Source organism: Lytechinus variegatus, chromosome 5, assembly GCF_018143015.1.
Source record: "Lytechinus variegatus isolate NC3 chromosome 5, Lvar_3.0, whole genome shotgun sequence".
NCBI lineage: Eukaryota > Metazoa > Echinodermata > Echinoidea > Temnopleuroida > Toxopneustidae > Lytechinus > Lytechinus variegatus.
The window spans coordinates 2433012-2457503 of NC_054744.1; the positions used below are offsets into that span (position 1 = coordinate 2433012).

The window sequence follows — 24492 nt, forward strand, 5'->3', positions numbered from 1 at the left end:
TTTGACCTACTGAAAACTCACCATCTAATATTGATGCTAAGGATTGTAATTGTAACACATGCAATATGATTTGAGATGGTGTTTTGGTCAATTAAACAATTAATTTTCACTTTTTGAAGCACTAAATATGACTTTCAAATGCAAATTTTCAGGGCTTAATTATTACAACATATCACAGACAAGGGTAACAAATTGGACTTTACAACAAAGATATCTTAAGGTCAAAGCAATGCTAACAATTGCCATTAAACCATGGTTTGTTTTTCAATTCACAACACAATAAAAGAAATAAGATATCAACAGTGGTTGATGATTGTGCATTGTTTGACCACAAGATGGCGCACCATAGTTAAATACTACAAGGGATCAACAATTACAGTTTAATTTGGATTTCTCAACAACATGGACTCGGACCTTGTTGGCATGATTGCAAATGGTGGCTGATATAGAGTTGAGTCTTACTATCTTGCTCTATATAACAGCAAAATGGTGGCCGAGTTGAGAATACTACTAGTGGTTCGTGTGGTTGTTTCCTAGAATTATATTTCCTGTGGTTTTATGATAAAGCATTGTTTTTACTGATTAAGAGTTTGGTCTGAAATCTGTGTGATTGTGAAACAATAGGGAGTTTCGCAATCGCTACAGGGACAGATTCTTTGTCGAAAATCGGGGAATCAAACAACGGTTTCGTCCTGGAATCCGTACAAATGACAAATTTATAATTCATTAGCTCAGAATCTTCCGAAGATCAACTGTCAAGGTTCACCAATTTTCGACAAAGACCCCTCAGCTGTTCGTTGTGATTTGTCGGGTATTTTCAATATATTTACCATGTTGTAGAATTCATCCACATGGCGATTGCGAAAACTCACTAATTGATGATAGTGCCTTAAGATTAACTCTTGGTTGGATGGGCAAACAAATTTCTGATAATTGGTAGTCTTTGTGGTTTGTATGGAATAAAAAGTCTGGATGTAACAAGAGCGAGGAGACCTCTGAACTTTATGGCCTTTATTCTGATATCAGTTTAACGTAGACCAAAGTCTAACTCTGAACTAAAGTTATGGGGAGCCAAAAATTCAAACATTCTGTTTATATTGTATATTTCTTATGTTTACTATTTTGTTTCTAATTGCTTTCATAATGTAGTAGAAAAATGATTCAGTTATCATTCACAGACAGTTCTGAATGATTTAAGTGTCAAATGAGTTAGTTAATGAATTTGCATTTGTACCATTAGGGATTTGTGCCCCAATTGGCTATCCATAGTTTAACCACAACTTTTAACCAGGGTTTAATTTAAACCCGAGTTCAGAATACAGGTCTATATGTCTTTATGGTGGCATACACATGGATGATGATTGGTATGGCACATAAATAGGGGAGTCAAGATTTACAACTAGTGTTCTGTGTTTTTTGTGTGGTAGCTAAATCTGATTCATAGTGAATTAATAATGTTGCCTACTTGTGGTTTTATGGTGAAAAAAAATGCATGATCATCATGTTGTGTCTACCACTAGTGGTATATTTGGACAAGAAAGTCTGATTAATATTTCAAGTTAACTACATGGGTTTTTTTGTGGTGAAAAAAGATGGATGGTGATGATGATTAGTTTGATTCTACCACTTGTGGTTTTTGTGTGGTACATCAAGTCTGTCTGAGAGTGAGTTCTGGTTTTTCTGGTGAAGAAAGATGGATGATTATCAAGTTGTGTCTACCACTTGTGGCTTGTTTGGTGGCAAGTCTGAATGATAGTACATTGATATGCTTTTCACACTGCACTTTTTTCCCTTAACCCGGGAAATTGGTGGGGCTAAGGGGGGTCTTAGCCCCACCAATTTTCCCGGGGTTAAGTTTAGCCCACTTCGTTTTCACACTACGTTTTAGCAAAGTGGGCTAGCACGGTAAATAGTACAGTACTATCTGGCCCTACAAAAAAGCAGGGTTAGCCGGCTTATTGTGGTGATAGCGGTGCTTAGAGATGCAGTGTGAAAACGAAACAGGGCTAAGGAAAGTGGGGCTAAGCATTAGACAATCACAGAAGTCGAATTGCACGTTGATCACGCTCTGCATGGTAAAATCATCAATATTCATGAGCTGAGGGATAGTCCGGGGTTTAAGGCAAAAACCCCGGCTGATCAGATAGTATGGGGTTAAGAAAGACAGTGTGAATCGAAAAAAAGATAGTATGGGGTTAAGGATAGTATGGGGTTAAGGAAATGCAGTGTGAAAAGCATATGAGTTTCACTACTTGTGGGTTTTGTGGTATTGGACTGAGGACGAGAGCAAGTTGATGTTTTGTGTGTTTTTGTGGTGGTACATATTAAACGGGTAATGGTAGTCTAGTGTCCCACTTGTGATTGGTAATGCAGCAGCCTCTGAATAAGTGAGTTCCCTACAATATTTGTGTTTTTTTGTTGTGGTGGAAAATAGATGGACAATGGCAGTCAATTTCTACAACTTGTCGCTTATATCATACATAAATTTGATTGGTAGTAAGTTACAGTTCACTACTTCTCGATTGTGCAGAGGCAAATAATTGGATGATGGCAGTGGAGTTGAGTGGGCGTGTCATGGTCATTTGTTTCTGACTCTCGCCTTTCAAACAGAGGGTCGTGGGTTCGAACCCTAGTCATGTCGTGTGTTCCTTCAGCAAGAAATTTATTCACACTGTGCTGCACTCGACCCAGGTGAGGTGAATGGGTACCCGGCAGGATTATTTCCTTGAATGCACTGAGCGCCAGTGATGGTAGCTCGAGCTAAAGCCGGGGTAATAATAGCAGTGCTTTGTATCCTCAGGCAAAAAACACTTTATAAATCCAGCTATTATTATTACCACTAGTGGTTTGTAAGGAATCTCATCTGAATAAATGTGAGTTGAAGTTCTCTTAAATTAGTTTTTTTTTGTGTGTGTTGAAAAAAAGGATGGTTATCAAGTTGTGTGTGCCATTTGTGATTTCTTTGGTAGCAAGTCTGAATAATGGTGAGTTTAGAATTACTTCTTGTGGTTTTCTTATGGTGCCAACTAACTGGAAGATTTGAGGTTGGTTTCATCACTTGTCATCTCTATGGAAACAGACATGTTACTACAAATATAATTCTGATATGATGTCATTATTTTGTATATCGGTTTCAAACAGGAAATCCTTACACAAGATATTTTTATAGAGTCGAAACTGAATTTGTAAGAAACCACTGCAATCAGAACTTTCATAACACTTGAAATCTGTGAAAAACCAGTTTCCACAACATGTATGAATGGTTGTAACTTCCCACATCTGTTATCTTATGGTTAGTATTCTTAAAACTTTTCTTTTCCAGTTTATTACAACATACACGTAAATTATATTAGTCATACATGTATATAAAAACCACCTTAGGGGACAAAAATAGAGGTCTTTAAGGGCAGATTCTTTTGATGCAGGTTTCAATGGACCATTCTATTCAAGGTAAACTTAAATTTGTCATGTTGGCGCAAGAACGTCCTTAGCAAAACTTTTCGCACACCGCATTGGAGCAAAAAATCCCTTACGCAATGCAAGCTGCTACATGTAAGGGCATTTTAGCGCTCATATAATGCGCAAAAGTATGGTGTTATGGGCATTCTTGCACCGACACGATGATTTGTGGTCTTTATCGACAGGTGGTCCTTCTACCAAGGTGGCTGTTAAGACAGATTTGGATGGATAAATCTTGCTTACCTCTCTGGGTTTTGACTGTGGTGAGCTTGCACTTGATGCAATACTGTTGGGCGTGCTAGATCTCTCTTTCTTTGCCCGATGTTTGTCCATGGCATTTTCCCTTTCTCTTTCTCTCTCCCTTTCCCTTTCCCTTTCCCTCTCTCTCGGTGACATTTGACTACCATTTGGAGCAGGTGATGGAGGATTCTAATAATAAACAACAATAAAAAAATATTATTTAATTTTTTTCCATCATCTATTTTTATAATTTGAATAAACCTGCTTGACTACATCAATAAATATACACAAATAACGTATAGGTGTGAGAGTGTTATTGAATATGCATCGCACTCAAGGGTATTTACAATGTCCGACACCCACATGGCACTTACACCGAGTGCTTTGCATTACATTGTGAATAGTGCAACACCACTAACATCGCACATTTACAAACCTGTGCATTATGTGTTATATATCACAGGTCAGTAATATGAATTAATGGTGGAATGTTTGTTCAAAATTCCTCAAAGTGCGAATTCTTGATATGAATAATTTAATTTCTTGATATTTGATGTTGCTAACAACAGGCAAATTCTTGATAACAAGAAAAATGATTAGTAAGTCAGCATATGTTTGCTGAAATGTCCAGGGATGCCAGCTTCTTAATCCGGTTCCATGACATTTACTCCTATGGAAAATTAAGCCATACATAAAACCTAACCTCCAAAACTAAATCAACCCTAACCGTTATATTTCTTCTGAACCAAAAACTCTATTACAATCCTATTAAACTCGAACCCTTTGCCCTCTGAGATATTAAGACTGGAGCACAAATGCTGTGTCACCATTTATCCATGCAAGTTTTACCTCATATAGGTGATTAGTGAGATGTGCAAACACACACTTTGCTGACCAAGACTTCCCATTCAAGGATACAAAAGGGCCGTCTGCACCATCCCGAGTTTTCAAATTAGCGCGCTATTTCTGATCCGGCAAATTATCCCGATCTGAAAAATCTCGAGATTGTTTGTAATGCAGACGCAATTATCGCGCTAGTTCGTAGGATTAATCTCGAGATTGAAATCCCAAGTCAACTCGGGTTTATTTGCAAAATAGCGCGCTATTTACGAATTATCGCGCTAATTCGTAGGTGCAGACGCACTCGGGTTTGGACTCGGGTTAATTTATTCATGACTTTCAGTCCATAATGCAATTCGCGTTCCATTTCCGCCTTGGTCAAAACAAACACATCGCGATTGTACCGAACGCATGCGAAAGTCAACTTTATAATAGCGTTCATCAATTCCCCAATCAGCAACGATGGTGTCCAGCCCCCCAGTGAATGGATTTTGGGAGAGACCAGACCGATGGGGGAGGCGCTCATTATCGACGATGGTCATAGTCAATAACAATACTGACATCAGTGTCGTCTTATTCCTTCGCAAAATGTGAGCAAATAGCATTTCTTTCCTCTTCTCTCTCTCTCTCTCCCTCTCTGTCGTTGCCTCCTCCGCAAGCTCCTTGATCATATCAAACGAAGAATACTTCACTCCGGCTTATAATTATATTATAGCGCGGCTGAGCTGAGAGGATTGTTGCATAACAACGGTCGAATTCGGCGAAAGTGCTAGTGAAAAGAGTACATGTACTTGATTGCATATATCGCGGGAAGTTATTCAAAAGCGCGGGCCGTTGAAACTCCAAGATCGAAAGTGCGCATGCTCGGAATATCGGGCTTGTTGCCTCGCTCGAGCAAGAATCGCTCTTCGTGCGATGGTGGAGACGGGGTTTCTTGAATCTCGAGATTAATCGCGAAGAGGGCTGATCGGGCTAAAATCTCGAGATTGAGCAAACTCGGGATGGTGCAGCACCGCCTAAAGATGTGAAACCTTTGAACTTCACAGGATAAGGGGATTATGAATGTATTCACAGATTATGTCAAGTTTTAGAGTAATCCTATAATCCTCTCATTATGGGGTGCTATAAGGGTGTTTGATTAAACCCTTTTTGTGCTGCAGACATGGGACTGTTATGATCCAACTCTGTGACACCTGTTATCTCTCTCCATTATTCTCATATTAGCCTCACTATTTCCTACATTCTTAGAAGCATTTCAAAGAGTATTCCCCAGCTATTTGGACCATAGAATCTGCGCTTTCCATGCCATTCAAAGGACAAGTCTATTTTAAAAATATACACTGTAGCTTAAAGTGTGGCATAGAGGGCATACAGGTCTGTATCCAATAACACAATGCTAACACTTTAAAAGAATAAAACAAAAATACCCTCTAATGACAAATTGATAAAGGTCACTTATCTCGAAGCACCCCACCCAAAAAATGATAAATAATTATAATGATAAATGAATGAATGAATCAATTAATCAATAACATTTTATTACAATTATTGGGGATAAAGGCATAAAATAACTTTTCATGTATTGCAATACATAAGTATTTTACAAAATATGAAATAATACAGTAATTATTCAAATAAAAAAAAATCTTAGTCCAACTGTAATGCAACACAAAAATTGAATTCCAAATGACAAGAAAAGTCATCTTTAACAAACATTAGTGATATATGAAAACATAGTATATTGTTTGCCAAACAAAAGGAAAAACTTCTGAAGATTACAATCAATCAAGCTTACTTGAGCATTTAGAATATCCGTTGGAATCAAAGGGGGTATGGTTGAAACAAAAAATAAAAGAAACCTTAGGGTTCAGTCACAACTTAAAGCGGCGAAGACCAATTAGTAGCCTGCTCGGGCACCGCTGGAATTGAGGCATTGCCAACAATTTTTTCAGAAGTCAAGCGGGCTGTAAAAAGAATTATTGGTGGCCTAGCAATGCCCGGTTGATTACCCATTACTCAAGGCTAAAGATGGGTCAAATCAGGGAATCTGTTTGGCGTACAAGCAGTGATCGCCTGACAACCCACCAATCCCCGGGCGAGAAGTAATCGCCCGCCAAATTTCGAATTCACCAGGAGATAATCGACCAAACTCCAAATTTTGGGGGTTGTGACCCTAGCCTAAATCAATCATAAAAAGATAGAACATGGAACTCACCTCATTAGCAACATCAACAATGAGATTATCATCACTTTTTTCACAGTCACTGTCCTGCAAAAAAATCAAAACAAAACATTAATATTTAAATGCATTGAAACATGTAATATCATCCAAAGGAGGCAATTTAAATTTTGTTGTTTCTTTCAAATTGTGTGTTTAGTTTTTTTTTTTTGGGGGGGGGGGGTTTTGAGAGAGGGTATTCATCTTCATTGGCCAGCCCAGAACACTCTCAAAATATATCTCATATTAATGATTTTCGTTAAACGTTCATGAATCCTTTTCTGCTTTTATCAAAACCAACTCACTTTCGGGGTAATCCTAGCCTAAAATAGCTGCCTTTGCAAAGTAATACTCAAAATACAACCTGTGCATTTTAACAAAATAATCAGCACATTTTAATAATAATATACCAATTATGAGGCACCGATTATCTAGCTGGCTATTAAATATCATGTGACCAAAAATATTCACACTATTTTGCGACGTCGTTAAAAAAGAAACGTCCACTGAAGAAAATGTATTATTCCGTGAGGTCAATGATGGAATAGTGCACTATTCCATCATTGACACAGATCATGATCTCTCGGGAGCACCGGTCAATGAGGTGACTCTACCGGGCAAGTCCTGTGAAGGGACAGCGCAGGCACAAATCCATGTTCCGCTGAGCGCGTCGCTGCAGGAAAAGAAGATCAATCAGCGCAGTGCATTATCTTTATTTTGATTACGATTTTAAAAAGATGAACTAGATTAACAAGATCTATTGTTCTAACCTATTAAATGTAGGATATAAAGCAAATATACCAGGCTTATATTTCGAAAATATAGAGGGAATTATTCATCCTCAGTTGTGCTGGCAAAATTACTATTTAAATAGTAATGCCAGTCCAACCTCGGACAAATAAGTCCCACTATATAACACTCAAAGCCTGGTATATTTGTATATTACCCCAGCTGTAGCTCCAGCTACTAAAAAGTACTTGGTGCATTCAAGTAATTAATCTTGCCTGGTACCCATTCACCTCACCTGGGTTGAGTGCAGCACAATGTGGATCATTTCATTTTGTGAACTCATATTGTTGCGATTAAATACACAAACCTGTAAAAGTATACCAGGACAAAATAAAATCACTAGTGTTGCCAATTTCAAATAAAGCATGGGGGTCGAGTGAGGTTTCAAACCAATCATTCTGTCATGAATGGGTCATTAGTGTAACTTACCCCTGAATCCTTGTCATCTCTTTTCCGCTTTGGCATGTTTTTACTGCTACCCTCACCATGGTCTGAGTTTCGGTATTTATCTGAATTACGATCCATTGGAGAAATGGAGTTCTGATTAAAAGGGAAAAAAAGAAAACATTCAACACATGAATTTTTCTTTGATTCTCTCGCTAAATGTATAAAATTCAAACCTAATCTAAATAAGATCTAGCATCAGATTTTATGGGAAGTTCTACATCTAAACAGGGCTTAACTTGATCCAAGGATATTGACCTTGGATGCCCTGGTAACTGACATCAATGCACCTCTCATTAGCCTTGCAAAAACTCTGGTACCCTTTTTTCCCATTTTCCCCCATTTGTTCTGCATTATACATGAAGGAAAGTATCCAATGGGAAAGTGGTTCTGCCCTAATGAAATTCAAGACATGGTCCCATTTAATACAGACTTGTTATTCATTAACACATGCACAATTTCAAGAGCAAGTTAACTATCAGCCAATCAAATTGAAGGATTTCAGTAGCTTTTAACCTTTGTTGTATACAGTATGTGTTATTATGACAGGTTTTATGAAACAGAGCCCCTGGTATAGGGTTCAGCATACACACTTCGAATGAGTAGGGGAAGGCGGGGTAAGTTGTGACAGTTTTTGCTTTTTGCATGTTAGAATTGATATGATTAATAATCTTGTCGAAATAAGTACCTTGCCTTGAAATTTAATTCTTCTGAAATATTTTCCACCTATATATAACTTTCTATCCCAACACTGAAAGTCATCGTGACCTTTGAAAAAAACGATGTCAAATGGCTCAACTTGCCCCATATATGGGGTAAGTTTGAGCCACCTTCTGGGGTAAGTTGAGCCACAAAAACTATGTAGGGGAAGGCGGGGTAAGTTGTGACAGTTTTTGCTTTTTGCATGTTAGAATTGATATGATTAATAATCTTGTCGAAATAAGTACCTTGCCTTGAAATTTAATTCTTCTGAAATATTTTCCACCTATATATAACTTTCTATCCCCACACTGAAAGTCATCGTGACCTTTGAAAAAAACGATGTCAAATGGCTCAACTTGCCCCATATATGGGGTAAGTTTGAGCCACCTTCTGGGGTAAGTTGAGCCACAAAAACTATGTACAAAATGTATGAGGGGAGAACCAGCATGTCAATTTTTTGTTTAAAGTCTTTTCACTTGCCAATTCTCTATAAATACTAACATCCTTTAAAAGGAAAAGAACAGTCATGTAAATTTGCTCCTTTCAGCCAGCATTTCAATCGATTTTTATGGTTTGTTTGTTTTTTAAGATACATTACCATAGGAATTACCATGGCTCATCTTGCCCCATGCTGTTTGGCTCAACTTACCCCAGTCCGAACTTAGTGCGATAATTTTGTATCCACACATTTATTATGCATCCATCATATAAAAGACTATGACAAGAATGAAGATCCATACCTGGACTAATAATGTTGTTATCATGTCTTTATTATATTTAAAGACGTGTATGTTTATAAAGCACTTATCTATTTCACACTCTTTTTTACTTTTTTGGCTGAAATTCATATTTTTCCCTCTAAAAAACTACTTTTGTTTCAAAGTTGAAAACAATGTGGTGGGGTTAGGGGTTATGCTATGGGTCATCAATACATGACACCACCACAATGTCTGACTCATTCATTATTGGCCTGGGGCTGGTGGCTCAACTTGCCCCTATGCTCAACTTACTTATACCCCTCCTATATTTATATCATTTTTTTCCTACTTTTCATCATTTTTTTTTCTTAATGTATCTATCTTTTTTGTTTCAAATTTGGCAACATATGTTATTATTGCTATTTTTGGTATATTCATTACATTACATCACCATCAAATTATGTCTGCACATTCATTCATTCTGCTCTCTGGCTTCTGTGTGCTCACTATTTCCCTCTATATATTACTAGCACTCCTTTACAAAATGGAGAGGGGAGAACCAGCATGTCATGTTTAAAGTTTTTCACTTGCTTATTCCTATATATACAGCCTTTAAATGCAGTTTATAAATTTGCTCCATTCAACTGTCAGATATTTCATGTTTTTGTTTGTTTTTATGGATACATTACCATAGGAATTACCATGGCTCAACTTGCCCCATCTGTTTGGCTCAACTTACCCCAGTCCGCACTTAGTGCGATAATTTTGTATCCACACATTTATTATGCATCCATCATATAAAAGACTATGACAAGAATGAAGATCCATACCTGGACTAATAATGTTGTTATCATGTCTTTATTATATTTAAAGACGTGTGTGTTTATAAAGCACTTATCTATTTCACACTCTTTTTTACTTTTTTGGCTGAAATTCATATTTTTCCCTCTAAAAAACTACTTTTTGTTTCAAAGTTGAAAACAATATGGTGGGGTTAGGGGTTATGCTATGTCATCAATACATGACACCACCACAATGTCTTACACATTCATTATTGGCCTGGGGCTGGTGGCTCAACTTGCCCCTATGCTCAACTTACCCCGTCTTCCCCTATGATGAAAGACATCCACAGTCCAAATAATTTTGTAGGAATCGGTTCAACAGGGGCTTGGATCGGGGTATGATCACATGGAGTAGTATTAATAAAACTGGTTATTGATCATTTGAGCTCCAAAAGGCTTCCTATAATCAAAGATATAACTACCGCACATGTATGAATTAAAAGCACAGTTCAGAATACAGGAAGTTATGCAGGTACACGTAGATTCAAAGACACCAGCTACACTGTGAGGAATGTACAAGTACGCATTGCAAACACTTCTAAGAAAAGCAAACACACATTTCCTTTAATTTCACTTTCTACCTACTCCCCCTCCCCCCCCCCCCCCCCCCCCCCCCCCCCCCCCCCCGACTTCCCAAACCTTGTTAAACTATGGTCCATGATGTGTTTTTTTTTCTTCTACATGCAGTGACTAATTCTAATGCCATGACAGAATATTTGACCCGTACAGATTGACCTCTAACCTATCACGAGTGACCGTTGATTATTCATGCCATCCCATTTCAGAGGCAATTACACAAATAATCCACACAAAATTTTGTGTAAAAAGTCATAATTTTCATCATTATCTGTCTGAATTAATATATTCCTATCATTATCATAATTATTATTACTGATAATGCACTTATTCTGCATAATTATGTAAATCTTAAAACTGTATGCATAATTCGAAGATTAAATAATGATCATAACCACACAATACTTGTTTGGATTGTTGCGCTTTAACCGATTTGAGCTGAGTGAAATTTACATAATTACAAGACTTCATATAATTATAAATCACATGCTGTGAAGAAATTAATGTGTTGAACACTGATTTTATCTGATTAATTTCTGTACATGATTCACAATAATTGTATTTTTAGAAGCATTATGAAAAGAGTCCTGACTGAATTTACATTTATTTTATCACGATTCCACATAATTAACACTGAAAAAAATGTAGGTTACATTTTTACATCAGTAATCTTGACCTTGTAACAAAATTGGGGCCAATTTATACATGCAGTTGGACTTTCTTTGACCCCTCCACATGTAATAAATCTCTTAATGTCAATGATTTGTATATATGTATATTTTTAACTGTGGAAATAAATTTGAATTGAATTGAATTGAAAAGAAAGAAATAATCCATTACATCATTCAAAATGGAAAGTCAGCATCTACATGCATGCCAAACGATGAACAAAAAGTGATAGTCAATTGAAAATTAATTATAATTGTATAATTTCTCTATGTTCTATCCTGAACAACCTATAGTACTTGATAAATGCATAAGAAATACAATCTAAGAGTTAGGAGCCACTTTCACAATTTGATCTGGGTTACAATGAAAGAGGTTGTTTCTTTAATTATTAATTCACAGATGGCATGATAATTAATCTCTTTCTGATGCCCTTGGATCAAAGGGGTGTAACCGAAATGCAAGTTTTCAGCTGCATACTCCAATGAGGGCAGGGAAAGAGCATTAAAACACAAATCAAACATTTTCTAGCAGTCACCAAGATTGAGATTAAGGGATGATTAATGTGTGACCTCGTCAATCTATCTTAACCAATTGCATGATGGGTAATCTCCTGATCCTCGAGCTTCAAGTGTTTTCTACGAGACGTCTTCTCGTACTAGCCTGGGTCGTCAATCAACGAGATGACAAGGCAATAGAAGGCAAGACAGAGAACGACAACGACGGGCCACTCCCAAAAACATTGACACGTAGATGACAAACAGTAGTGTGGAATCGTGACACCCACTCCACTTATTCACAAGTTGTGACTTTGAAATCAAATACAGCACTAAATGTTCAGTATTCTTTCAATACAATGAACATAAATGTAGTTGTACAAACTGGATTTAGTAACTTTAATAGGCCCTTCAAATAATGTTTATGGTTTGTTTATTTCCACATAATGTGCAGGCCCCAATATTAACTTTGCTATCCAAGGTAACTTTCATGAAATCCTTGATTTCAATTAGCTGTTGAGCACTGTTGCCATGGTATTTACCATTGGATGGCAAAGTTACTACAACAAACTGTAGCATAATTTATGCAAAGGAAACTGGTATCATATGATACAGCTAGGAATACAAAGGCTCAAATACATCATCTATCAAGATGAAATGATTTACAGATATGATAATTTACATTATTAAAACCATTATCCTCCTACTTCATGCTTCGCTTACTACTGTATCTACATACATGTAACAAAAAACACACATACGTACGCAATAGCCTCAACTCGTTTGCTGCATCATTATCACAACTTTGAAATTACCTTACATTTTGAGTAAATTTTTTAATGCATGCATATTTCCCAGAGGCAGAATGAATGAATGCTTTTGAAACACACATTGTATGCTTCCTGCACATAAAATACAGGAGTTACATGTACTTTTACAGACTCAAGTGAGTTCTAGTATTCCATGTTATGAAATTAGGAGAGTGAAGAAACCTTATAAACTTGTTATTTCAGGCCTTTAATTTCATGTTTTTAGGGCAAGGTCACATTACAAATGGGAAAAATGAAAAAGGGCGCAACATACATGCATTGAAGGCTAATGAGATGGGCATGGAGGGTGATAAGTCATTTTATTTCAAAGTGATTTATAAATAGTTATATTAATACCATTCATTTGATACCTATAAATAGCATAATCAGGTGTACTGGTAGTAGTCTAAACATCCCAATTTAACAATCTCATAATTGCCCTCTCCATCCCTTTTAAAATATAATTTTAAAAAAGTTACTTCAAATATGAAATGGATACCATTCTTTCTGAACTTCTAATTCTCTTGATGGTCATATATACATGTATAAATTTCATTTTCAGATTTGAAATAAAACATGAATATTGTTACTTAAATATGGCGTAAACATATATAATATCAATAACTTATCTTGGAATAAAGCATTTCAAACTGCCTACATGTATTCTCATCTCCTCAGTTGAAATTCATTGCACCCTAGAATAAGGATTCGATCAAACATACAGACAGACACCTCATACACACACAAACATATTAAGAAGCCATTTTCTATACTTACCCTCAGATCTGGACCTGGGAATGATACATAACAAAAAATAAAATATTATTATTAAAGAACATGTTAGTGGGAGAAATAAAACAGAAAATACTTTCTCTTAATATTGCTTTCTGTCAAAAAAAATTTATCTAAACTGCAAAAGAAAAATACACTGTATCTTTCATTTGATTTGTAGCAGTCTACTTTGACATATCAACACAAAAGATAAATGATGAAGAATTCAAGATATTTTGACAATGGGAGATACAGTACATTATGATCCATGTTTACTGAGTTGCCTCCATTTGAATTCATTATCATCGATGTTTATACAAAATTATTTTTTGGTTATACTCTTCACACACACACCTACGTGGTGCACTTTAATTTCATTTGATTTCATTATCATTGATGTAACATGATTACTTTGTGAGATACTTTTCACACAAGCACCTACAGTACATGGACAATATGTGACCTTAATATTTTTTTTAAAAAACATCACCCTCACATCATGCGATACAGCTCATTTCTTCAATTTATTCTCTGCATTATATATATGAAAATTTACTGTATTATGCATTATGCAGTGTCTTGTACTATCTATCAAATGAATTTGGCATGCTCTTAAAGATATACAATTATAAATATTCACAAATGTGTACATTTATTATTTACTTCATGCATGTACACATACATGTACATGTATACATAGTGTACATATGCTACATTGGATGCTGTTTATTATCATTTCCACTTTATAAATAATGCCAATTTATCTACGACCAAGCACCATAAAACCACCTGAGTCGCACTGGTAATTTCAGATGGAGCTTATCAATATTTTTTTGTGAGCATTGTCAATTTTGAGGTTTAACTGTTTGAATATCTTTATTTTGGGGGTTTTTTTTTGGAAGACCATACTGGACCATTTAATCTTAAATTGATATTTTTTTAGAATTTGTACTAGTTATTTTCCTCTTTTTTATTTTGCAATTGGATTATGTTGTTGGTTGTACGTGTAGCTTTTTCTTCGCTCTAAAAACCCCAAAATGATTGAATTTACACTTCTGATCTGCTACAATCAAAAACAGGGTAAGCTCTTGATTCGATACTTTCCAATAACAATGAAGATGATGCACTTAATTAGTTAATACACTTAAACATTGGAGGTAATTGATGTCTACTTCCATGAAAATCTATTGAGCTCTAATCTTCTTTTTGTCACCTTCGAACAATAGTGGGAGAGTCAGAATGCTTCAATAGACTGACAAACTCTAATCCTATATTTCTCACACAATCAACATTTTGTGAGATGAACAGTCTCTGGTTTAGGATCTTCAATGAGTTATACCTCACTTTAAAGCTGATAATCTCCCCTTTCAATATTGATCTTAATTGCTGGCTATCTTTGGATGTTGTTGTTGTTGGCATGACTGAATGACTGGAAAGTGGAATTCTGAAATTTAGCTGAATTTTGTCCTGACACTTACATATACGTGTTAAAAAGTAGAAAAAAGATATACATGTAGATCAAAATCTGCATATTTCCATAATGCAATTCATGTTAACTCCTATCTTGCCATATCCAGTTGGTTGTAAGACTTGTTCATAAGATTATGCCTTGACTTGATGAAGAACTTTATGAAACGCCCCAGGTCACATCTAGGGAGTGCTTCATGAACCATACTGCTCTGCACCAATCAGATGAAAGCATTTCAGCAGCTTATAACAACAGTCACTGGAAATCACAACTATTTGTCCTATGAAAAGCTCCCAAGTAATGAGTAATTAAATACATTCTTGTTGTGGTCCTCTTACCTTTATCTTCTTTTGATGAGGGTAGTGACGGAGCTTGGGAAGTCATAGCATTAGTGAGCTGCAGTAGGCCCTGAGACATGCTGCTTGGGATGCCTGGTAACCCCCCAGCACCGGGGTGGGGCGGCATCGGTACTGGAGGAGCATGTGCGTGGGGAAGAGGGTGCTGCATGGCTGCTTGACCCTGGGGAAAAGAGAAAGAAAGGGGGGGTCATCAGTTAAGAGAGGCTCATCAAGAATTGATGGTAGATTAATCACAGGGTCCTAGTTTCCCTCGGACTGGCATCAAAAATTTAAAGGCGGTAAATCGGCAGTTCTAGTGGAGACATTTGCTGATGCTATGAAGGTTTGGTGAGAGTATATCGAGGGACAGTGAAAAGCTGTACTCCTGGATATAATCTGCTGCTGATAGTTGTGATTACATTGCATTAACTACACAATAAATTGGCAATGTGAACATGGTCAGCATAAATTACACAATGAATTGGCAATGTGAACATGGTCAGCCATTGCCCATTTTGTATCCCATGATACACCTACATGTAAACTGTAGCTACATGGATTGTGCTAGAGCAAATTTTAAAGCTTGTGTATAGTTTTGGTAAATCCACCAAAATGCACCTATCACTATTCCAATTCATTGCTAGCTAATATGAATGGATGTGCCCTATAACAGTTATGATGTGGAGGATATGAAATGAAAATGTGTTTTACAGGAGAAATTTTGCGATTTTACATGGAAATTTAACTTGATCGGGTCACCCGATCAAATTAAAATATCTGTGTGTTTTTGTCTTTCAATTAAATCCTATTCCAAATCATGGAATGGGCTGAAACTTTCAAGATATGTTCTTTGTCTGTAACTTTTGGATATCTAATCACTAAATTTATAAGATAAGTGCTTGAATGCCCATTTTTTTAATTTAAAACAAGCATCGCCGAGAGAGGGCGCTATATATCCAAGATTTGAATATTTGAAATTTTCTCAGAGAAGTGCAGTTGGAAAATATCTAACGGTCTCTACGCTTCAGTACGACTGTCATATTAGATGATATTCGATTATCAATCACATTATTGACCCTTTACCAAAGCTATACACAGGCTTTAAGACTCTTCAAACCACACAAGGCTGTAAACTTTTTACTTCCACTGCAACCAGAAGATATTAAACACTAATATAAAGCAGTTTTTTTTAAGAAACAAAATTCATGGAACATTTTAATACCCCATGACACATACATGTATGAATACCACCAATGAACTGCCCTTTATTTCAATATTCATTACATATTTCATTTCTGGAGCAGCTAAAATTAAATTAACAACAAATTAACAACTACAATAACAAAAATAATCACAATGCCGGTAATAATAATGATAATAATAATAAATATTTTCACAATGTTTTCATGACCATCATTTCTTATGTCATTTTCAATTTCATACTTACTGAGAAGTGTGGGAATGCAGACTGTTGCTGTAAGTGAAAATAAAAATAGAAAAAATGTAAAAATTGAAAAAAAAAGCACTTCATGTACATATGTAGATAGAAGAGCATGCTAATTTACCAAAGAATTCATCATTGAGAAAAACATATTATTTAGAGTTTTTTCCTTACTGTTGCTGTAAATGAAAATAAAAATAGGAAAAAAAATGTTAAATCTATAAAAAAAAACACTTGATTTTAACCAAAGAATAATCATTGAGAATAAAAAACATAAATTAGAGGCTTTTTTCCTTACTGTATTTAAAAGTCAAGTATGCCTCAACAAACACTAGATATGAATGAAAGAGGAAAAAAAATAGAAGTACTGTATAATGCTGAAAAGTTATGAAATTTGTATTGTTATTTTTTCACAAAAAAATATTTGCACAGCAAGAGTGATATACAATGTACATGTATGTACAAGAGTTGATGACACACACTACATGTGGTACTTTTGTTTTATTTCAATTTTTTGAATTTTTGCAGATTTGAAAATAAGGAAGCATCTTTCCTAAAACAAATTACATGTAAGTTGTAACAATTTCAATCCTGAATATTCTAGGAGAAATCAAACCTTGTTTGCAGCATTCAGGGGGATATCCCGCGTCATGATTTTGAATGTGAAATCTATTAAAAGCTTCCTGATATATAAAACTAATTTTATGTTCTAATGTGAACTTGAAGATAAAAGTCAAGACAAATACACTAGTTGTTGACAACAGATCTTTTTGAGAACTCCCCTCCCTTTTGGAATGTTCTAGAAATAATAAAGCATTCACTTCAAATGTTGACAGACAGATAACATGCACACACGCACAGGTTACCTAAAGAAGGGTGCATGTAATAACAAGGCCCCTATTTTCTGACAAACTGCAATAATAAATTTTGCTCCAGTACATTTGGACAAAGATCTTTTCTTGCATCATACATGTATGTGTTACTGATGCTCATAAGTGACAGATGGTACATGATAATTCAGTTTAAATGCTACATGTACTTTTCACACTCAACTAAGCAAGGAAAATACATACATACAATTAAATGAGCCCGATGTATTCTGTATACATGTACATGTATGTATTTTATTAGTGTGTTTTTTTCTTTCTACATCATATTACTTATTGGTTCCATAGATTGATACGTATCATCAGAATAAACCTTGCCTATTTCTACTGCCTGTTAGATGTACTAAAATTCAGCTCACATTGAATCTGAATCTCATAACATGGTATTCTGAAAAGTTGGCCCAGGTATTAATCAAGAACTTGAGTCCACATTTTCTATGGAATGCTCTTGTTTATTCTGTTATTCAAAATTTGTACATACAAATGTACCAAAATATTGAAAAATGAAAAATGATTTTATGCTCATGCTTTATTTTATGCTTCCTTTCTTCTCATTTCACTGCAAATGATTTTTGGGCACATCTCACTTCATGATAAAAATAGACTGTACTTGATGGATGTATCTAGACGAAAAGCACTCCATGTTGTAAAAGCACTTGACCAGTACAATATAACAGGCACTCCATAACAGTGTGGTCTCGGTTAATCTAGACCCTCAGCTTTACTATTACTATAGAATACCTCAGGCCCTTACGGTGACATTGCAAGTTGTTTTTCTTTGATAACTCATTTCAACAACATAATAAATGTACTTGTTCCGTGGACTTTACATATTTAGTTGTTCCCTTGACGTATATCTTCTTCCATTGACCTTGATTTTAAATAAGTCCTTCTCTTGACTTTAAATCATTCCAACTTAACTCCAACACCTACCAACCATTGACTTTACAACTTTAATGTACTCATTCTCTCTATAAATAATTTGTTCCAATGACTTACCAAACTTAACCAAACCACGAAAATATGCATTTATTATAAGTCGAGGAAATTAGATAGTACATGAGAAATGTGAGTGTAGGAAATGATTTTGATAAGTCTTGGGAAGAGGTATGTAGCATGTAAAAAAAGTGAGTAAGTTATTGACACGAGATGGTAAGTCATGGGAACGAGATTGGCAAATACAAGCCCCTCACCTCCTCAGGGGCTACGTAGAATACCAACCATGGATTTTTTAAACTGAAAGTATCTAGATAGACTTACCCCAATGATGGCGTTTAGTTCTGTCATTGTAACCTGCTTAGCTCGTTCTACTGCTGCTGCTACTTGCTGTTGATGCTACAAGAGGCAGAGACAAACAATAATGAGACAATTCAGATAAATAAGCCAGTTCGTACTTCCTTTCTGTGCATGATCAAAAGATTCTACGCATGATCAGAAGAAGGTCATTTGTACTAAAGTGACATGGTGCTTTAAAATCTAATGAGATAAGCACCAACTTTGATGTCTTGATTATTCATATATTCTTTTGAATTGTCGTTTTCATTTACATCCACAAAAAACAACAATGCTTCCACGAACGACTGGTATTTCAGTTTGTCAAGTACATTGTGCAACACGCTAAGATATGCATTCAAAGTAGGAATGCAACAAATACCTTCATTAAGTGTTCATTGGTGTGCTATTCTAGTCACCTGGTCTATTAAATTTCTTCATCCTGCTATGTAAGGCAAGCTTACGTCATATCGTGCTTTGAAATCTGCCTATCATAATGAAAGAAATGAAAGGTCATTTGACCAAAATTGTCCATGAAGTAACTACGAACTGGTCTATTCAAGTCTCCACCTCAGGTGAGATTCTAAATAGAGCCATACATGTCACTGAAATCATGATTTAAAATGTGGTTTCACTAAATGTATGCACTGTGCTGTGACATCTTTGTTTACGCGATTTGGCTCCTAATGTTTACTCGACTTATGGGTCTGGTATCATGCAATGTGGTCTTGACAACTATTGGACTTATCAATCAGAAACCGTGACAAGAATGAACTTTTTTATAGCATGAACACAAAAATAATTTCTGATTAAAATCAAACATCACACTTGGCTTCCCATACATATGTCTAGAAATCATTGATTTAACGCATGGTTGAAAATAAATATTCATTCAGAATTTGGATCTACATACATATCAGTGTCTGCATAATTTTTTTTTTCTTCTCATAGTTCTCAAATATTGAGATGAAAAATCAACAACAACAAAAATTGTTAAATACCCATATTAAAGGACAGTCAAATCTACTGTAATTTTAACCACCAGTTATAGAAATCCTACCTATCAAAGACCACAGTTAATTTATTTATACAGTGTACCTGGTTTCCCTTTGAAAATAATCTCCATTAAAAATTCATTCAACCATATAAAAATAAACACCAATTTTCTTGTCTCCCTGGTGGTCAGTATACAGTATGTGTATAAGGGATCCCAGACATGCATGTACAACATTTTGGGTACTCTAACATATATTTCATATTTCTAAAAGTTTAATTGAAAATTTGTCCTGATCTACAAAAAAAAAACAAATGTAGTGAGCTGTTCACCAAGCGTGAAGGTCGTGAACACGACTCACACTCTTAGCCTTCCAAAGAATTTAGTGAGAAAATAATTTCATAATTCAATGACCCCGGGAAGTGTTGTAACCTTTGGAATTCGACCAACATCCTATTACGTTATCATCCACAATGCTTTCTCTCACTCCTGTACTATTTCTCAAGCCATGTGATTTCTTCGAGTATAATTTGATAAGAACAAACCAAACAGAAATAGAGATAAAGTATTTCTGGAGATGTGTGCTTACGATCAATACAGAAGTATATATGTAGCCCAACAAACACGCACTCAAAATGCTGGCGATAAAATCTTATTTCTTTATCAATACAAAGTCTAACATTATTTTGCAACAAACGGCAAAAAAAATACAAGGGATGTACATTTCATTTTGAAAAGTTCAAAATAACAATAAATCCTTATCTATAATCCTTATTTATATTTATTTTTCCATTTAGATTGAAGGTATGCCCCCTTTTTTATTGTAAAATGACTAAAATTCTTTCATTATCGATTCATGCCTTTTGTATACCTTAAAATTATAGTTATGTAACACTCGACATCCAAATTTGTCAAAAAAATAAGCAGGCCACAAACAAATCTTGTCTGTTATTTGAAAAAACTATGGCAGGTCCGCAGGTGAATGCAAAATATCACGTGAACATTTAAAAACCTCACCTCTTGTGATAAAAATGGGATGATCTGAGCACAGATGGCATTCAACCGTTTTGCTATTTCTGTCTGTAAACAAGAATAGAACAAAATAATATACAATTGCAGTTGAACAATGAGTCAAACATCTTGAGACACTTGCAAAATAAATACCACTATTTGTTTGATTCAAAAGGTAGACAATTGTCAAGACAAGTTGCATTTGATAGATATTCCAAACTGTTCTTGCTTAGTTTCATGTAATTGTACAATTTTACACAATGAGGGACTAATTTGCAGAAATGATCTAAGTAATCATATAATTATAAAGTTAAAAAGAAATGCAGGCTTTTGACTTGATAACAGTTAAATGCTGTCTATATTTCAAGATAGTATCTCCTTTTTAATGCAGTATATCTAAAAATGAACATAAATAAATACATAAATCAAATACTCACCTGTTTGTGCATTTCAACGTTGAGTCCATATGACATCTCATAGTACTATTAATTCAAAATAAATAACAAATTGAAGATCACAATTCATGATATACTGCATAACAGTCAAAATGTCAGACTTGTCACATACATGAAATGCACAGTAAAGTCAATTAATGCAACATTCATAATGGATTTTCATGATCAGAAATAAAATTGCCAAACAATTTGTTACTATTCTGATCTCATAGCAACTATAAACAGTCAAATACGCTAGTTGTGAGTGACCATTTATTATCAAGGAAGTCGGCTTTGACAGGTCAATGGCCTTTTTTACTTCCTACATCCGCTACATTTTCTTTTAATTTCCTACATATGTCTACCATTTTTATTGCTTATACTTATATACTATGATTTAAATTCTTTTTCTTTTACTCTTTTGTTGTTGTATCATACTATACATATGTATGCTTGTAGGTTTTTAAAGGATGTCAAATAAATGAAATGAAATTGAACTGAAAATATTAGAGACCATTAGAAAGTGATCGATTCAATTTACTATGTACATACGTGCATGTATGGTTTCTTATTATCTACATTTTACATAATGCACAGCCAAAACCAATTAAAAATCTAAAGCCTACGTACATGTATGTATATGTACATGCATGTATTTACATGTATACATGTACATGTCATGTATCATTATCTTAATGACAATGTACATTTACAGCATGCAGTACATGCAAATCAGCAATTAGCATCCCCAAATCAACACATTTTGGGTTTTTTTTTCTCTAATTTTACAGGGTGCACCCCCCCCCCAGTTATGTGCCTGCGCATACACTGCACTTTAATGATTGAATGAAGTCTGGCCATAAAACAGATTAGCATTCAATTAGGGGTGTGAATTACACTGTAGCGTGATAATTACATATACTCACTGCTCAGCATAAATACATTAAAGTTGGACACAATCACATTGTTTCACACTCACAGATCACCACACACTTTCGATTTCAGTTCATAAACAATAAATTCAAACTTAAAGGTAAATGCCAGTTGTGGTAACAATATCAAAATGGGTTCGTACAGAATCTAATGAAATGACCACCAAAGTGTCTGTTTGTATAAACAAAACATATGTGCCAAAGGATTCTGGAAGAAATTGTGTAATTGCTGAGAAATTAGCAAATAAGCACAGGATTCGGGTCAAGCGTCGGGCCGACATTCAAATGCACTGTCCCACGTGCGCTTATCTGTGTTGGTGATCTTCAGTGTGAACATTTTTTAGCGTAGATTTCAAGATTTCACAAAGTTCAGTTTATGTAACTGAACCAGATCTAGATCCTCGATAATATACTGACAATTAAGCCTGGTTTTACAGACTTCCTCATGAAATCAGTGTTTACTGCAACTACTGGCATTTCTCTTCATGTGGTTTGATTTTTTTTCACACGATTGCCACTAGTGCTTTTCTGTGGGAAACGCACAATAGTATTACAAAATGTACTGTTCTTACATGTGCATGTATACAAAACATTCACCGGTATTGCAAAATGATTTGTCAAATAAAAAATATTACTGACATACATGATGTACATGTATGTACAATAAATGCATTTTGTACCTTCAATTCGATTAAGACTTGTAAATAAGCAAAGAATATTGCAAATTGAGATGGATGTTTGAGCAATGAGAACATACTGCAGTCAACAGTTTTCCAACAATCCTAAACAAATATTCATCAGTTCATCAAGTATTAAAGCTTACATTTTCTTCTAGTGTAGTGTATATGTACAACCAGATATAATGTCTAGTTTGTTTACATATTTACTCCAGACCTTGAAGAATACTTACCATCACATAATGTCTTTGCATTTCTGTTTTCTCCTGAGCTAATTTTTCACAATCCATCTTTAACCTGGTAAAAGATACAACAAAGATTTACTCACATGTACATGTGTAATAGATTGTATTGAAAAAAAAACCAGAATGGGTAATATGAAGGAGAAAAAAATAATTAACGAACCCTTTAAAAATGACAACCTTTTTGTAATTCTAAAGGAGAAACAATCATCTGACTACATGTACATATATGACAAGTCATTCATAAGGATGAGGTTTCCAATCCCACTCCAAATCAATGATTTCAATCAGATATTTGACCTTAAGAATAAAGGTCAACTTTAACACGATTTCCTTTATGGAAATGATTATATCAGTATCACAGTTCCCAGCTTTTCAAGAAAACAAAATTCCCTGACTTTTCCCTGATGAAGTTTAAAAATTCCCTGATAATTATTGGAACCCATTCCCAGTTTCGCATGTTTTCTACGTTGTTGCAGTGAATGACATGTATTTTCAGTATTGAAAACTATACTGCAGTCGAAGAGGCTACACTTAAAAACCACCATAACCAGTCATTCAATGGATGTTGTTTTGATATGCAAGATAATATAACAGAGTCTGATTGACTACCATGCTTTCGACTTTTGGGCCGATCAAAATTCCCTGATTTTTCCCTAATTTGAGGTATTTTTTTATCAAATTCCCTGATTTTGTTCTGACTGGAAAAAAAGTAAAATAATTTCTCCTGATTTCCCTGATGGGCTGGGAACCCTGCAGTATACACCCCAGTCACAGCGGTGAAACTGACTCCAGACCAACCAAATCTATTATTGTATTTCCAATGACATGCATTGATTGGTTTGGAGTAGGATTAGTGAGTATGACTGGAGCATTTTGATTGGGAATTCTGTTGCATTTGAACAAACTGACTGCTAGTCTCAAATGTATGCAAATTTCAATTAAATTCACACTATTTGATCCATTTATCTTGAATTTGCATTCGAATCTCTTCCAGTAATATACTTACATGTACACGTATGTAAGATGTGTTGTTGAATGCTATCAATACTTTAAGCACAATGTGTTTAGTAAATTCAGGAAATTGTGGGAATAATATCAAAGATAAGTACTTTGTAATTCTGTTTTTTTTTTACACATGTATGCATTAGACAATGCAATGTACAAATACATGTAGGAGCAGTACTGATATGAAAACAATATACTACTGTTCAAGGAAAAACCAAACATTTCACAAAGAAATCC

The 24492-nt window shown here is 35.1% G+C and overlaps 1 protein-coding gene across 1 annotated transcript in view; it reads right to left on the minus strand.

Moving 5' to 3' along the window:
- Positions 1-24492, minus strand: part of LOC492316 (co-repressor protein groucho) — a 43465-nt gene that overhangs the window by 10913 nt on the left and 8060 nt on the right. Inside the window, exons 3-12 of the mRNA XM_041608132.1 lie at positions 23239-23302; positions 21400-21444; positions 20969-21031; positions 18946-19020; positions 16805-16831; positions 15358-15538; positions 13558-13571; positions 7976-8086; positions 6755-6808; positions 3703-3888 (exon numbers count right to left, since the gene is read on the minus strand). Of these exons, the coding sequence (XP_041464066.1) occupies positions 3703-3888; positions 6755-6808; positions 7976-8086; positions 13558-13571; positions 15358-15538; positions 16805-16831; positions 18946-19020; positions 20969-21031; positions 21400-21444; positions 23239-23302 (820 nt within the window). The remainder of the gene's footprint in view (positions 1-3702; positions 3889-6754; positions 6809-7975; positions 8087-13557; positions 13572-15357; positions 15539-16804; positions 16832-18945; positions 19021-20968; positions 21032-21399; positions 21445-23238; positions 23303-24492) is intronic.